Raw genomic sequence first — 17,939 nt, 5'->3', positions numbered from 1 at the left:
TTTGCTCCTTTTAACTAGTGGTACTTCTTATTCTAAAAAAATTTTAAGTTACACATCGTACTCATCCAGAGATATTTCTTCTAGTGAAAAATATCAATTTGTTGACTAATGCCAATAACACTAGATTTGGATGAGATTCCAGCTTTTGTATTAGCTGTAATCTTACTAAAAATCAAAATGTAAATATAAATTTTCTTTAGTATAACATTAAAAAAACAAAATAACGATAGTTCACCTTCGCATCTTTTAAAAAAGCCTTACTAAATTTGTTTCGCAAGATGCAGAGCACTAGCTTTGTGTGATCAGTTACCTAATTTCCCTCATCCAAATAGCTCAGCTGTTTATTCACTTAGAAAACTTTGCGTGGCCTTTCATTTAAGCTATTGCTATTTGAGCAAACTAAAATTCTGTAAATAGCAACCTTAAGTATTTATTTTTCTAAGCAAAAATGGGCAATTTAAAGACTAATGTCATATTTGAACTAATGCCATAAATAGTGGAAATGAAAGGTTGAACACATAACCCTTTCATTTCATAATTCTGCTAGTTTTTATTGCGGTTTTTGTAAGTTTATCATCAGGAAATCAATATATTTTTGTAGTTATCTCGTGCGATTTAGAAAATAAAATTTTTATCTTGACCCATGAAAGAAAACTGAAGGACTTCCAGTTTTTTATTGCATCTCTTGATGAAACTGAGTAGTTAACTTAAATTTCGAAAGGAACAAAGTTTTAAAATAATTTCTTCTACAGTATAATTATACGTAATACAATTCTGTATAAAAATCTAATAAACTATCAGAATTGGATGTATTAGGCTATTGCAAAGCACGCTAGGGCTATTTGCCTTAGGGGTCAATGGAGATCTCTCTAAGAAAAGCAGAAACCTGTCTCTTATTCACGTCACACCACATAAGCGTAAATGCAGTCAGATGCAGTTCAAATCTGTACACCTAGATTTGAACTGTGGCTGAACTATTAGTATTCAGTTATCTCGTCCGCTAAGATGTTAGGTGGTCTCTCTCCAATAATTATGAGAAGAAAGGGTTACTTCTATATATAATTCTGTTTATGTTACTAAACCTCTTTCAGGTGAAGCTCATTTAAGAAAAACGATGGGAAAATAATTGTCTCTTTAAATCAAAATAAGCAGAAATTTAGATTATTTGGATTACAGGAAAGCACTTCACAGATGACTTCCAAAGAAAGTACATATCCTTTGTGGAGGTCTTTCTAAAAAAAACTCTTTCGTATGAATGTTAGATATGGAAACAACCTTGAAGACACCCATGCAACCAGTCGTTTTGCTGAGATTTGAATCCGGATGAAGCTACCAGTCAGAGGTCTTAATACTTGGCCACTGATAGTATCTCGTAATTCTTTTCCCTTGTCACCGATCCCATGAACGAACTTCGAGTATACAAATTTTGCATCTGAGATAGACGAAGATAAGACAACTACAAATATTCATGCATACGTCCAGTGCCTCCGTTACTTAAAGCTCATTTCTTTAGTGCATACATTAAATTATGGCAAAGCACACGAGGGCTATCTGCCTAAGGGGAGAGATGCCTTCGTGAAGGACTTTCTGAAGAAAACTGGCTCGTATATATTAGTGTTCAGCGACTTTACCGCTCGGCCGCTGGTCGGTCCCAGTTCTTTGAATTGTGATTCTAGGATTGAATTGTTCCCTAGGAATTATCACTTTTGACCAGGTACGAAAAAAAATTTAAATTTATTACTTTAAATTTTTTTTATTCTTTTATTAGCTCTAAATTTAAAATGAAATGCTTCAGACACTCGGATATTTGTTTGTATACAGTCATTCAGCGCTAAAACATAGCAACTGTTTTCTGTAATTATGTTGAAATGTTCCCAAATAGGGGCCTGAAATGAAAAGTTTCTGAACTAAACTCTTCTGGAGAGTCGAAATTACGAAACAGCACTTCAGAAATTCTTCGTGGCGTAATTTAGAGCTCTTATCTCTATGCGAAAAATTTACAATTTTGAAGGCTTCGAACTTAATTGAATTAAATTCAGTATTGGAGGTCATAAAATTACCCAAAACATTGGCAAAAATAGCCGCTCTATAACCTATAATGCTAATCCTTATGTGTTATTATGTTATTACATATCTAGGGGAAGACATTTATTTTAAAAGTATTGATAACTTTGAGAAATATGTTATGAAGAAATAACTCACTAGACGTTATATCGAGACATATTTGAAGCATTTCTGGATTACCATAAGTTGGCATGGACATTTCCGAAAACTTATTAATAATATCATAACAATGCAGATTACACCAAAGTTAAGAGAAAACTTAGAAAAATGATACATATCAAACCATTTTTCAATGAAGATGCATATTTGCAAGAATTATTTGCAAGAACTAAATAATGGTCCGATATTTATGATTCAAAAACTGATTTCGCTCATAATAAATGAATTTTAGCAGATCGCAAGTTTCATTTACCTCCTAAGTAGCAGATATAAATTTTATTTCAACAAAGCATGTTTTCAGTTTTCAATGAACTCTTTTCCCTCATTGTCAGCACGAAATATTTTTCTATACAAATTATTCGTATCGTTCTGCATTACGTAAGAACTCTTTACAAATAATACGACACAGCAGAAATATATTTTAATTTAAAACTTGAAAGCACTGAGAGATGAGACCACAATGGATGCAATGGGAGTCGGGGGGGGGGGAATATATTACTTTGACAACAAGAATGTTCTTAGAAATAATGTGAACTTTCGGTGAATAGGCAGAGATCGTTTTTTGCATGATAATTGCCTGTAGTGGGGTAATTTGAAATCTCAATTTGTATGCTAAATTGAGATAGAAGGGAATTTTTAATTAAGAGACTGTTTACATACTGAGAAGAAAATATGAATATGAAATGTACTTTATTTCCTTCTTTCCACGTTTCTTTAGAAACAACGGAAGCATTCGCTTCCATTTAAACTATTATGAATTCAGCTAAGAAGAGAATAAGAAAACCGAATTTTTTATCTTTCACACGGTGCGTTTACAAAGGTTTAAGACTGATTTTTTTTCAAGAAGTCGCAGTTTTCTTACTCGTTAATAACTACTAGTAATGGTTACTAACACATCTTAAATTTTTCTTAGTTTCTTTTAATATCGTCTCCTTATAAAAAAGAAACTCAACGAGATGTTTTGTTTGAAGTTATGCAGGTGCTAATTGTTATTTAACATTTTTGATTTGGGGAAACCAACAACAATGAAGATGTAAACTAAAATGGAAAATAATAATCTCAAATTCTAAAAACAAATCATAGCTAAATTGGAGTTTTATTTATAATTGCAAGAAAACTGATAAATATGTGTAGGTGAGCGGGATGTCAGAATTTCGCCATTGTCTCAAGCACACAGTCCCACCGCCCTAATTTTGATGGAGAGCAGAGTCTCAATATTCCTTTTCCGCTATCTCCAAGCCACTCGAAAAGATATTCATCTCGCCAGTATCTTAAATGCCCCTATACCGCACAGACATTTTACACTTACAAACATCCTTGCCTTCTTCAAGATTTGAACCCTTCTCCTCAGTACAGCAGCCAGCTTCGCTAACCACTATAAGAGTTAAGCGGCCTTCAAATTTCTCTAAGCTCTTTCAAATATATAAAACCGCACACATTTTTCCAGTGCTAGGTATTATAAATTGAAATTAGAAACAGTAACATAATTTTAAATCTTATTTCAGAGTTTCATGGTTTTCTTACAAACCAGACAGTCGTCTCGCATTTTCATTAAGAATGGTGGTGTTGTTTTTACCAGTCTGTTTTGTCTGGCAATGGTTAGCACAAGCCCACGACATTCATCGTGGCAAAGAGTCAAACACGCCTGTCCTTCGCAAGACCTTGAGCACCATATAGGTGGTAGTTCGACTTTAGCTTAGTTCCGCCCCCCAATTTTGAGACAGAGAACTCCGGGGGAACGGGTCCGAAGGTCTCCCACCCCTCTTTTCCTACTACCAACCTCTAGAGAGGATTTTCGGCTAACCGCATATTTAGAACCCCCATGCAGCACAGACACTATACATTTACAATCATCCCTGCCTTCTCCGCGATTCAAACCCGGGCTCTTTGGTACGGCAGTCAGAGTCATTAACCATTATCCCGCTGGAATGGCAATGTATCATTCACTTAGTATATTTTTTAAATTTTAAAGCAGGAATATGCAGGTTTCTCTTGCATGGTGAAATGCATTGGATTACTTGATTACGGCGAAGACCTCTCTTACAGTGCTCTCTAAAAATGCTCTCTAAGTGTGCACTCTAGTACCCTCTAAAAGGCTATCTTGTCTTCAGAGAGGCCTGCCTTCTTGTTGGAAAAAAGAATATCAGAAGAAATAATAATTTTTTTCATAATGGGAACATAATCATAAATGCATCGAACTATGATCGAAAAAATAAATTGGATCATGATGAACTTCTACATTTTATTCATAAAGTTGATTTTTAAATCAATAAAAGGTTTGGCAGCACTAATTTGGTTACATCTCAGCAATTTAACTAAGTAAAGTCTGCGATAAATAAAAATTTTTAGGTTCTTTTCTCTTCCCACTTTCATCCAGAAAAAACAACAACGTGGATTAAAATGAACAAGCTTATATTTTTTTGCACAGCATACATAAACTGAAATATTGACTGCAAAGTGTATAAAAGGGGGAAATATATACCATTTGCTAAGCAAATTTTAAATGAAAAAATTATTGAAGTACTAGGTTAACTCATAACATATTCTTCATAATTCGCCTCAATAGTACCTAGCATGTTGAAAAACATAATTAGAACGCTTACATAATAAGTTCTTTCTTAACCTCCTCTTTTTGTGAATCGATTCTTACATTTAAACCAGAGACAAGTCATTTTTTGAAGTTTCCAACAAATTTTATTAGTTATTTAAATTTGCAAGGAAAAATTTTTTAAAAATCATTGAAACAAACAGTTCTATCCATTTGAACAAATGAAACATAAAACCTGATTTCTGTAAATAAATCATTGAGTTTTAATTAGATCAGGTCTAGGAAAAAACTCTTTGAGAAAATGCCAAATTTTTATTGCTCCTTCGTCAAAGTTTTAACCGCAAAACGAAAAAAAAAAAATCAAGTTTTATCAAGCCCTTTGTTCGCAAAATTCGGCATCTTGCGAACTAATCTTTGTTCCCCAAAATAAAAAGTCACCAGCGACCGAGTAATAAAGTCGCCGAATACTGGTTGTCCCACCTCGGTTCGGCTCCAGGCAAAAGATCTGGCTGCATGGGTTTTTCATTGTTTTTTCCATGTGGTAATATGGATACTAGCCAGTTTCCCTTCGAAAATCCATCACGAAAGTATTCCTTCCCTCAGGAAAATAGCCCCCCTGATCATAATGTATAATCAAATAATTAAGTTTGCATAATCAAATAAACCAAACCCTCCCCAAAATGAAATCTATTATTCAATCCATACAGTTTTGAGGGAACTTCCTTATTACTACGGCCTCTGTCATTTAAATGGAGCCAAGATTATTGGAAAGTTTTAATAAATTTAAGTTAAGAACTTTGTGGAGTTAAACTTCTATCTAACAGCTAAGTGTGTAGGAACCTCGTGAATAGGTAAGCGAATATTCGCTTTAGTTCAAAAACAGATAAGTAAAACTCAAGAAGGGTTAATTACCCTTTATTTCTCAATATAAGAACTGAACAGTTGACTCCTTTCTCAGAGAGTACAGCAAAGCCTCCACTTGGGCTTGAACCCAAGAGTAATAAGAAATACAACTTAGCTCATGCTTAACTAAAACGATATAGCCGAAACTATCAAAATTCTAAGTAGTTCGCCCTTAAATATCAATTAGACTAACGAAGCTATCAAGGGCCTGAAATACGGCCGAGCGTGGTAATAGTTTAGAAAGAGTAAAGCCAAATGGCAAACGCGAGCTAGTCAGAAATTTTGGCTCTCTAACGAACTCAGTGGGACTTCTACTTAAATACATCTCTTACTCATTTGCATTAACCGCTCTTCCAAAAACACATTCTGGTAGGAAATTTTAAGCTGAAATTAGGAGGCATAGGAAAGTATCTTTAACTAAACATAACTGTTAAAAACTCAGGATAAAACCTTACAACTTATTTAGCAAACATGTTTACGTTTTACATAAAGTTTATGGTTGCTATGTTCCCGTGATCGCCTTTTATATAACATCAGAGGCATTTTCTCGTCCCAAATCCTTCCACTATGCAGCCTCTAAACTTACCACATTAAATCTGTTATCCGACTCACTAATGAGCGAATGGTAAAATCGCTAAACACTGATATTTCAAACCTGGGTTAAATTCTGGCAGATGGACAGGTTGCTTTTTTCGGTGTGAAAACGAATATGAGCCAGCTTCTCTTAAATAGTCTTCCAGAGACGTCCGTCGCACATTCTTAGATAGCTTATGCGTGCTTTGCCATAAACGAAGAAATTACATTCTTGCCATCTGTTGTCTTCGTTTTTAGAGGAAAAGAGCATTCCAAAGTAAAGATTTCTTAATTATCATTCAATAAACTGAGAATGAACCACTTGTGTTAAATTGAGTGCATCTAAATAATTTAAGCAATAGAGCAATAAAAGATTTCGTAGGAATAAAAATATATTATTTTGCTTTAACTGTTACTTACTAATATATTTACTAAGAAAAGGAGTTGTAAAAACGTTTTAGGAGTTTTCTGTGTAAAAGAAATTCGTTCCAACATCCAACCAAAAATAATGTATAAGTGTTTTGATGACTTAATTGACAAAGAAACTGTAAAGGAAGATCGTCGTTCGAAAGAACAAATTCGAAATCAACTCCTGCTTTTTGCGAAACTAATATCATACATTCCAAACTGAATAGTGCTACATTCAAAATCACTTATTCAGAAAATTTGTAGACAAATATTGATATTACTAAATATAAATATAATGCAGAAATAAAATTTATCAAAGCTGTATGTCATTCACAAGCAAAAAAGTAATTTTTTTAAATCGATAAATAGCGGGATGACCATCTAGTAAACGTATTTCGGGCTAACTGAAAAAGGTAAGAATTGGAGGCTACCTTCAGCCCACCTGGACACGAGTGTCCCCATAGCTCAAAAGAAGGGGCCCCGACTTTTCACAAACGAGGGCAGCCAGTAACCCAGCTACCCCCAAACAACAAACAAAAATACTAAATTAAAATTAAGTAAGCAAATCTAACACAAAATTACAAACAATTAAACAAGCAAAAACCATAAACACAAATTCACAACAGAGAATATCACGGATATCTAAAACCCATATAAATACAGAATTCAGTTTTAACAGAAGATTCCTACAAGCGCCCTATTTTCATTAATAAACTTCATTAGAGCAATAGTATATGATTTAAAAACTTTAAAATTAATGGCACTTACATTAAAATCAATAATGTTAAAAATCAGTCTAATAGGGGCTATTAAACTACAATCAACCACAAATGCCTAGCATCACCATCAAACTGACAACTATTACATAGTTTATTTTCCTGCAGATTAAATCGGTTGAAATAGAACAGAAACCTACATGCCCAGTTAAAACCTGATTAACGTCAATATTGTTCATAATTTGATTTTATTCGTGATTTTAATTAGTTACATAAATCCTTTGTTTTTAGGTGCAGAGAACAACTGTATTTTCCATTTGTTAATGTAAAACTCCTTTATTCTTCGAATAGCAATTCTCTTCGAACTTGTTACTTCAATATCCATTGTACTGACATTTGAGACCGCCTGCTTGGCCAGGCTGTCGGCCCTCTCATTACCAATAAAGCCTATATCGGCTTTAACCCAATGTAGCTTAATATTTAAATATGAACGAAAATTTTCTAAATTATTCTTAATTTCGGCAATTAATGGATTGAAATTGTCTGGGCGGGAGAGCGCATGGAGAAGTGACAGGTAGTCAGTGTAAATATTTATAGACGTGGGTATAAAATGGTATTTTTAATCCAAAATAAGGCTTGTTTGAACGCTTCACTTTCTGCTTGGAAAACTGAATTATATATATTCAACTTAAATATTCTACAATCCGCCTCAGTTCCATGGTAAAAAACAACAACGACAGCTTCTTCGCTCCCTCCGACCCCAGAACTATTTGTATAAATATCAAATATACTAGTTGAATTACTTTTATCAAAAACAAAACCAAATCTATTGGAAGGTTGTATTAAATGAATATTAAATTTTTCAAAAGCCTTCTTTGTAACTAAATAATCTTCATACATTTTCAATTCCATTCGTCCAGTTCTAAATAAAAATTTCTCATAATAAAATTCGTATAAAATTGAGAGAGGAGGCAGCCCAGCCAACACAAAGACGGCCTCGGTAGGCACCGTTCTAAAACATCGGGTTAAAGCTAAGCTCCAAGCTCTTTGAATACTATCTAACTTCACCCGTAATCTAAACCAGTTCCCCTGCCCTGGATCCCCAGGCTCCAATTCCATACATGATGATTGGAAGTAAATCTTCCTCAGAATGAAGGATTTCAAGGCTAAAATCTCAGCTGAAAAGTTCTTCTATAATTTAATAAAATCAGATCAGTTCGTCTTTGTACCAACTTAAAATGTTCTATAAAATTTAATTTATTATCAATCATAACGCCAAGCTATTTCATATTATTAAATTTGATTCTTTTGCTTTGATATTTCAAATTTGGTGGTCTAAACTGAAAAAGGTACTAAATCTGGGGGAAAAAAATAAACTTTTAATTGCTTCAGTGGTTTTTACTTGCTTATTTTGCCGTCAACGTGAAACTTGGCTCTTGCCGGCCGTAAAAGTTAGCACGGAGATCCCGACAAACTTGTGCTCATCATGGCGGTTGAATTTTGAAGGAACAGATCCCTTTTGCTCATAGATCACTTTTTATTTACTTACATCAGGGGTAGTCAACCTGGTCCCTACCGCCCACTAGTGGGCGACTTAAGCTTCGACGGTGGGCGGTGGAGGTTTTTATCCGATAAAAACAAGGAAGATCGAAATACGCATGGATATATAGCTATGTACACACCCTTTAAAATTTAGTTCTCTACTTGACCATTCCCCTTAGTGCATGTTATTGACCATTCCTCTTAGTGCAATGTTCCCCTGTTTTCATATATTTGTACGGTTTTCTTGTTTTTAAATGAGTTTTCTGTCTATTAAAAGTTTACTCATTTGCATTAACAGCGATTCCAAAAATGTAAATAGCATAAATAAATGCATAAGTTTAACTATATATTTTTTACTAAACCTCCACTTAAAACTTCTTTGCAGTTGAGCTATATTAAGTTACTGTGAACGGGTGAGCGGTATAGAAATTTTACTGCCTAAAAATTGAGCGGTAGCTAAAAAAAGTTGATTTGATAATCATCATATCAATACAGGATATCAAAAAAATAAATATGAGCTCGATATTTGAAATAAACAAATTCATGAAAACTTGCGATAGTCATTCCAACGCCAAAAAATTCTTGATGAGACTTAAAAAAGAAATAAAATAATGTGAGCTCGGCACTTAAATGCGAAAATAAATGGAGTCATGCTGTTTCACGTGGTTTTTTTGTTGTACCATTTTGCAGTTGTTTTTCGGTGTTTTTAGTTTGTGTACCAGTATTAGGATCTACAAAATTATATCAGTAATTGATTTTAAATATTGAAATTCTGCAAATTGTAATTCATTAGTTTTGTGTGTCTTTCAAAAATCGAAACAACTGTGGACTAAAAACAAAACGAATCGAATATTTCCAAGTTGGCTTATCGGGAATCAATCGGCGTACTTACGTGTTATCGTAACCACCTCAATAGCAGTTGACAAATTTTAAGAATGCGTCAAAGTCTGGCAACCATGTGCATAACTATTCTTCAGGCACCCGTACTCATAACAATCCTTTAATCAAGCAACGCACCCAGTTTTTTTTTTTTTTTTTTTTTTTTTTTTTTGAAGGTATACTTTTTGTTCCAGTGGTCTTTATAAACATCGTGATATATTTTTTTTCCTTAAACTTAATTTTAACATATGGGCTTGTGGAATTTGCCAGAAACAGAAGAAACTACCGTAAAATTTCTACAGGAATACAGAGTTTTGCCGTAAAATATTTTGAAGGAACAGTGAGGAGATGCGTTTGGTACATAGCTGCTGTTAGCGAGTTTCTGTAATTATGTGATGATTTTTTAAGAGGAAATATACTGTGTACTTGGGGAGAAAAATAGCGTAAAAAAATTACAGAATAATTTGGAGAAGAATATAACCGTTTTATTTTTAATGTATTACGTAATACTTATTTAATAATTAAAATTTGTATTTTAAATTGTCAAATCATGGTTTCTTTTCATATGTTGATCATGTTTGTCGACAAATGATAATATCCGATAGCTTCAGAATGTTTTTAAAATAGTCGCGAGAACTACCAATTTGCACCTGATAAATAACTTTTATCAATTCAATTATAAAAAATCGCAAAGTTGCGTCAAGGTGGTCACGTTAATATGTAATCGTATTCTTTGAAGATAATTTTAATTTATTGAAGTGCTTGACGGGAAAACGGCATAAGTACCGTTTTGGTTTCTCTTCGTTTAGAACAATTTAGATAACCATAGATAACACAATGTAAACCATTGATAAACATGGTGTAAACTCTAATTTCATATATGTTCGAGAAACATGAAGGACAGAATATTAAAACTCAGTGTAAACCATTTAAGAATCCAAAAGATGATCATGATAGAAGTCTTAGTTATGATTCCAACAACAGCAGTTTGAACAGATTTATTAGACTATGCAAAGCTCAATAAGTCTATTTGTCTACAGAGATGAATGTCTTCGTGAAGGACTTTGAAGGATCTGAATCCACATCGGAATACCAGTATTCAGCATTTCCAGCAATTAATACCCCCACTAATTTATTATATTTGCTTATATATAGTAATTTTAGTGTTTCAACTAGTGCAACATTGGATTTTAAGTTCTTAAATTTGCTATTTGCATATATTTGTTCATTATTTTTGGCACATTTTTCCAAATTTATTATTTTTTTAGAAACTATAAGCTTGATTGGTGTCCGCCGATAACATCGCGGCAAAAACATCGCGGACGAAAACGTCGCCGAGAAAACAACGCAAGGCGAAAACGTCGTGCTACAAAACATCGTGGGAGAAAACATCGCAAAGAGAAAACATCGCAGTTCTAAAACATCGTGGTACAAAACATCGTCGTCGAAAATAAAGCGGTTCAAAAACTTCGCAGTTTAAAAACATCGCCGTCGAAAATATCGTGGTAAAAAATAAAGTATCTACAAATCATTGCATGACGATAACATCGCAGACATGCTTTTTTCAGGCTTTAATAACTGTAAATGGATATTCCCATAATGATTTGTGAGCGCAAGATGTAAAGAAGGATAATTTTTTTAATAAATATTAAATTTTTGCTGAGAAAATAAGAAGAAAACTTAAGCATAGAAAATTAATGCAACTTATAGCACTTAATAGAATTTTAAATCAACATAGTTAACTAAGAAAGACCTTTAATAAATAATTTTTTATAAAGATTTTACAGGTAATTTTTCATAAAAAGTATAATCTATTAAGTTGCATTTAATTTTCTGTGCTTAAGTTTCCTTCTTATTTTTTCAGCAAAAATTTATTAGTTAATAAAAAAATGTGAAAGTAAAAATTATCCTTCCTTACATCATTTGCGCTCTCAAATCATTATGGGAATATCCATTTACAGTTATTACAGCCTGAAAAAAGCATGTCTGCGATGTTATCGTCATGCGATGATTTGTAGATACTTTATTTTTTACCACGATATTTTCGACGGCGATGTTTTTAAACTGCGAAGTTTTTGAACCGCTTTATTTTCGACGACGACGTTTTGTACCACGATGTTTTAGAACTGCGATGTTTTCTCTTTGCGATGTTTTCTCCCACGATGTTTTGTAGCACGACGTTTTCGGCTTACGTTGTTTTCTCCGCGACGTTTTCGTCCGCGATGTTTTTGCCGCGATGTTTTCGGCTGTAACCGCTTGATTAATATTTTAATTTTCTCTTTTCAAAAGGAAACCCACTGGTAATTATTTTTCATTATTTTTTATACCGATTTCTTATTTTATTCTTACTTTACCACTTTTCTTAAAAGAGTCTTTCAGGTACTGCTGGTGAATAAGAAAACTTTAAGTAATAATGCTGAGCTTGGAAACATTCGTTTTCTTGCAGCATTTTTCATTTAAAAACTTTTAGTCGAATTGCCCTTTTTTGAACGCTTTTACATTCTTCAGTAGTTGACATCTTGTGTCAATCTTTTCATATTCTTTTCATTAACATTCGAAAATTTAAAATAAGTACCATTACACTGCAAAAAAGGCTTGTTTTTATATTTCAGGATCTAACACCCGCTACACTTTTAAATAATCTTTAAAACCTTTAATCTTTGGAAACCTTTCAAATTAAAAAAAATTAATTCAATTTTTAAAATCTTTAAATCTTTGAAATTTATTCGCTTAGAAAACTCAACGTAGCTTAATTCAGGCACGAGAATGTTCATCTTACGGAGTCTTATGTCTTCCTTCCGAACTTCTAAAAGAAGTTCTCATCACTATCCAAGAGAGAGTTTCCAATTACTACATAATTTTGGGCTTGCACATTAATTCCTTTTATAATGTTCCTTTAAAGCGAAACCACTCAGTTTCCAAATCCGGTTCCCCATTAGATTTCGACAAAATACAAGACCTTAATTCCCTAATTCTATTGCCGTCTGGAGCATACTTTGTAGCTCTAGATAACTGCTTTCTTAAAATATGATTTAATATACTTTTCAATACAGCCAATTCTTTGAATTGTTTAGTCCTAAGAGTTAATTCTGTACCAGTTTCTTTGTTTTAACTGAAACGTGAGAGAAACAGAGCATTGTAAGTTCAAAATTTAAAAACATTCTTAGGTACTTTTATCGCTTTATTTACACTGAGAATCCAAGAAAAAAAATGATTCGATTATATTTTGTAAGCCTTTATCTAATTCTATACACAATTTATTCGTGTTAGAAGGGAAAGATTAATAAAAACACATTTTGCTGAAGAACAAAGTAACAACATGGATATTAAAGGGAAAAAACAGAAATAATAAATGTTTTTGAAAATCGTCGTTAATAAAAGCCTCTTTTACTAAGAGGCTTATCAGAAAACTTGAATATATTATTCTTTTAGCTAAAGATAAAATATTAAATTCGGCTCAAAATGTGAAGAAGAAAATTCTCGTGTCTGACTTTTATAAATTTGATAAGATCATCACATCATCATACTGGCTTAAACAAACAATAATTAGAGATTTTCCATTTTCCGGAAACCTTCTCAAAGTAATTCATGGAGCTAAAGCGGAATTGAATATTAATTTTAACATAAACCTTTCATCTTTTTATGCTTCTCAGTTATTACATGTAAGAATATTGTTTACTTTTGGATTATATTTTCTCCGCTAAGGTATGATAGTACGCAATGCTTAACTAACACATAGAGTATATCAAAAAGATTAAATATCTCCACAGTAAATCTGACAGTTGATCGTATAACGGTGGTCACAGTTGAAGAAATGGATTTTATAAGGTATGCCTTTAAATTAAAGCATTAATTCGAAAATATACTTCATTAGAATCATTTCTAAAACTGGATCCATGGACCTTTGGTAATTTGATAATTTGACGAAGTGATATCTTTTAGTAATACCAATTATCTCAATTATATGACGTAAGTCATTTTCATCCGATGAAAAAATCCTTGTTATATACCAATTTAATTTCAATATTCAATACCCTTAAAGATATTATTTTTACTAATCAGCGTTTGAAATGCGTATTTAATTCTCATTAATGAACATTTTTGATGTAAAAAGATAATATTTTTCAGACATTTTTATTCGAAAAATTATATGAATGAAACTAAAATGAAGATATCTGAGTTTCTTTATTATAAAGGTGGAACCATTAGACATGTTTACATTTTTATCATGCAACGTTTTTTCGTATATCTCCTGCCGTATATTTTTTCCAGGTATGCAATGATTTTCTGAGTTACTGAACCCGTATTCAGTGGTGTATATTTTTACTAGCTTTTATTACTGTTTTCTTCAGCCGATGGGACATATTTAAAATTTCGCAGCCTTGTTGGCCCATATATTATATATCTGTAACCTAAAGCGTCTTCAACTCTAGAAAGGCTTTCGGATTTAATGACTGGTTGGGCAAAATAATCTGTCACTTTTACAAAGAATCCTTTCTACAAATTCCATTCTTCTCGATCTCAAGTTTCTACGTATGCTTTTAAATCAGCAGGGTACGTATGTACGTATGCTTTTAAATCAGAATGGGAGTTCCACGCTTGCATGCAATACTGTTTACTTGTTGTTGTGTTACTCAAATCGTCGCAGCCATATTTTAAAAAGTGAAATTTTGTGTTTTTTTACACTGAAAGAAGTTTTAAATTTTCACTTTAAAAACCATTCAATCGTCTATGCATAACTTAAATTCCCCCCCTTTTTTCCCCTCCCTGTTCTACTTACAATTCAGATATAGGAAAGCATTTAACTATTGCATCGATATAGCTTTTATTTCGGCATATTTTTATCTTGAAACTCGAACACTAAGCTTACACAAACGTTTTCCCTATTGAATTTACGTATATTGCATTTTCATACTTACATAAATCTATTACACACTCATAAATTTCCATAATATGTAAAATATTTTTAAATAACTCCCCAAAAACTACTTTAAAGTTTCAAATAACTCTTTTTAACATTAGTTATTTCCATATAAGAATTTAAAAGAAATCGGAAACTTCCTAAAATGATACTAACAAGACAACAAATGATAAATAAACGATGATTTTTTTCCACTGAAAAACGTTTTTATAATCGCTTTTGCTCAAACAAAGAAGTTAGTGTGTAAAACAATAAAATATGTAAATGAAATAAATTTCATTTATAATATTCCCAGGTGGCAATACTGATCGATAAATGGTTAGTGTTTAAAATATGATTAGTTTTTAAAATAAGTAAATTAAATAAGTTCCGTTTATAATATTCCCAGTTGGCAACAATGATTGATGAATGGTTAGGTATAATTAATACCTTCTAAATCTTAATATCTTAATCTTCTAAATCTTAGTATCTGAATATCTGAATATTTTAATTATAACACCAAGTTGGCTTATTTTTCTCAGAGAAAAGAAATAATTAAATTTGTACTTACAGTAGTAATAAATTGCTACTCCAGAAGCAATAGCCGGAAGTAACATACAGGTTACAAATGTTACAAGCGTCACTAAAAGTCGATTTTTCCTCCATCGTTCAAATCTAGAAGGTGTTGTCGTAGCAACTCCTTTCTCGTTCACGGCCCACGTGCCGTTTGGAGTCATGTTCATGGTTAAAGATTCTTATACTCCACTCTAAAACACACTTTTTCACATTTCTTGTTCAGATACCATTAACGGTAACTTCAAAAGCATTTATTACCTTCAACCGTTCTTCTTAGGTAGATGATAGATGAGATTATTTTATATATTAAAAGTATACTGCAACTGTACTGGAAGATAAGATGGTTATGTAAAACTTTGGAAGCACGGAGAATATTTAAGTTACTTTTAAATTCTTTTCAATCATTAGACAACGTAATTAGCCCACTAAGTATGGATTTGGCACCAGTGAAAAGTCAGGAAACTTTAACGGCAATAAAATTTATCTGGTATACAAGTTAATAAAAGATGACGTAAATGAGCACTGCATATATTAACTTTTGTTCTTATTCTTTTTAAGCATAATGAAACATGTAATTGCCTTTTAGAAGCAGCAAATTCAAAGAGTTAAACAGCTTTCTGCTTCATTTTGGGCTTCTTTTCAAATAACTTTGAAACCGATCACAATTTATATTGACATATTAAAATTGCTTGTTAAGGCTATTAACTTTTCTTATTAAAGTTAACACCAAACTAGTATCAAAGCATAAGAAGACTTCAAATAGGCTACTTTATATCGTTTTTTTTTTTTTTAATTATTGTAAACCATCTTTCAAGGGTAAATGTATATCAATTAGTTGCGAAGAGACGTTTACCGTTCGACTAATGCAGCCAGCTGGAGTTTTTTAAGCAAAAGCGAAAGGCCAAATGAAGCTGTTGATATGTATCGTGTTAATACAGATACCTTTACAAAAACTGCCAAAAAAAAAGCTTCATTTTTCGTTTAAAATTTTAAAAAACTATGTTAAACTTTCTATGAAATGAAATCTTTTAAAAACCGTTTAAATTCATTCTGCAAACACGCTGTTCTCAAAACTGCCGATAATATCAGCTTCATAATAGTTAATATTTTGTTTCTACATTATTAAAAAAACGAAAAAAATTAATTTTATCTTATCATCTTTCAAATTAAACTCCAAAATTTGTCAGAATCTAAATTTCTCTATAACCAATATGTTTATTCAGAGGCTTTGGAGAAAAATACTGTCAACCTTGTCACTAAAATCATCCATCAAAGCTTTTAAACAGAAATTAAAAGCCATTTATGTTCATATTTCGTAAAATATTTCATTTGTAATTTGGCAAAGATAACAAAAAAAAAAAAAAAAAAAATCTTCTTAAACGCACTTCGTCGTTGAGGTAAATTTTTAAACCGCCTTCTGCAAAAGCGCGCCTAAGTTGAGCACATTTCTCTCCTGTTCATATCAAGCGGGTATCTCCTGAGAGTGTTCTTCTCTCTCTCCCCATCCAATTGGGTACTGGCTCAGCAAAACGCTTCCTGTTGTAGCTGGCTGAGAAATCGAAAGTTGAAAACCGAGATTCTTGCGCCATCTGTTGGGATGATGTTGAAAATTACAGTTTCCCGACTACTGTGTACTTGTTTTTAAAACTTTTCAATTACTTTATTTGCTGTAGGGTTTTATTGATTAAATAGATGAACCGAGTAAGAGTCTTCAATTAAGTTGTTACATTAAACCATAAGCATCTAAATTTTGGGCTTTTATTGTCTCAAGGTCCAGAAAAGATATTATAAAAGTTGCAACGCTCGGTCAAAAATATGTCAACAGCGAACATATAAAATTTGTTACATACTAACAATCACGCACTATAACCTACACTGTTATTGCGTTGAATATAATTACTTTCGTTTCTTAATCAAAAACTATTTCCATGAAAACAAACATCAGTATGACATTTCTAATGTATATATCAATTATTATTATTATTATTATACTGCCTTCGTAAGCACCTTCAATGCATCAATGTCGCTAAAGACTCTCTTTACCCCTTATGCAATTTAAGGAAGATATGAATTTGCCACATCTCAGCAAATGCCCTGCACTTCCTCATATTTCAATTTCCATTTGCCATGAGAAATAAAAAAAGAATTTGTGTTGTTATTATCATTATTTTAAACACCACGCGAAATTGATAGACGTGATAGTTAAATATATATAAGCCGTCCAACCGAGATAATGGTTACCGACGCTGCCTGCCGTACCGGAAAACCCGGGTTCAAAACTCGGAAAAGGCATGGATGTTTGTAAGTATATATTATCCGTGTGACATGGGGGCACACCAAATATGCGGCGAGCCAAAAGTCCCCTCGAAAGGCTGGTGGTAGGAAAAGAGGGATGGGAAACCCTCGCACCCGTCCCCCCATGGGGCTATTCATCAAACTTTGGGGCGCAACTCAGCAAAGTCGTAATGTCACCTGTATGATGCTCGAGGCAGGCGCAATCTTGCACTCCTTGCCTCCATTTTTTGTGGCCTTTTTCTGATGTTACTGTCAGACAAGTGAGATAAGTCACAACGACCAGAACAAATATGTATACATATATATAAGTACATTCAAAATACATCTCCAAAATTTTGGTTCGTATTTCGCTTTTCTCATGCTTCATGTATAATTC

The 17,939-nt window shown here is 32.7% G+C and overlaps 1 protein-coding gene across 1 annotated transcript in view; it reads right to left on the bottom strand.

Moving 5' to 3' along the window:
• LOC118200141 (agrin-like) overlaps positions 1-16,749 on the bottom strand; it is a 565,036-nt gene extending 548,287 nt beyond the window's left edge. Inside the window, exon 1 of the mRNA XM_085810645.1 lies at positions 15,264-16,749. Coding sequence (XP_085666771.1) covers positions 15,264-15,435 — 172 coding nt within the window. The 5' untranslated portion in view covers positions 15,436-16,749. The remainder of the gene's footprint in view (positions 1-15,263) is intronic.
• Between the last annotated feature and the right edge of the window lie 1,190 nt (positions 16,750-17,939).

The sequence above is a fragment of the Stegodyphus dumicola genome, chromosome 2 (assembly GCF_044657685.1).
Source record: "Stegodyphus dumicola isolate Sdum_Otavi_A_Nest chromosome 2, ASM4465768v1".
NCBI lineage: Eukaryota > Metazoa > Arthropoda > Arachnida > Araneae > Eresidae > Stegodyphus > Stegodyphus dumicola.
The sequence above is the reverse complement of the archived record's forward strand: the minus strand, read 5'-3'. Positions and strand labels throughout refer to the sequence as shown.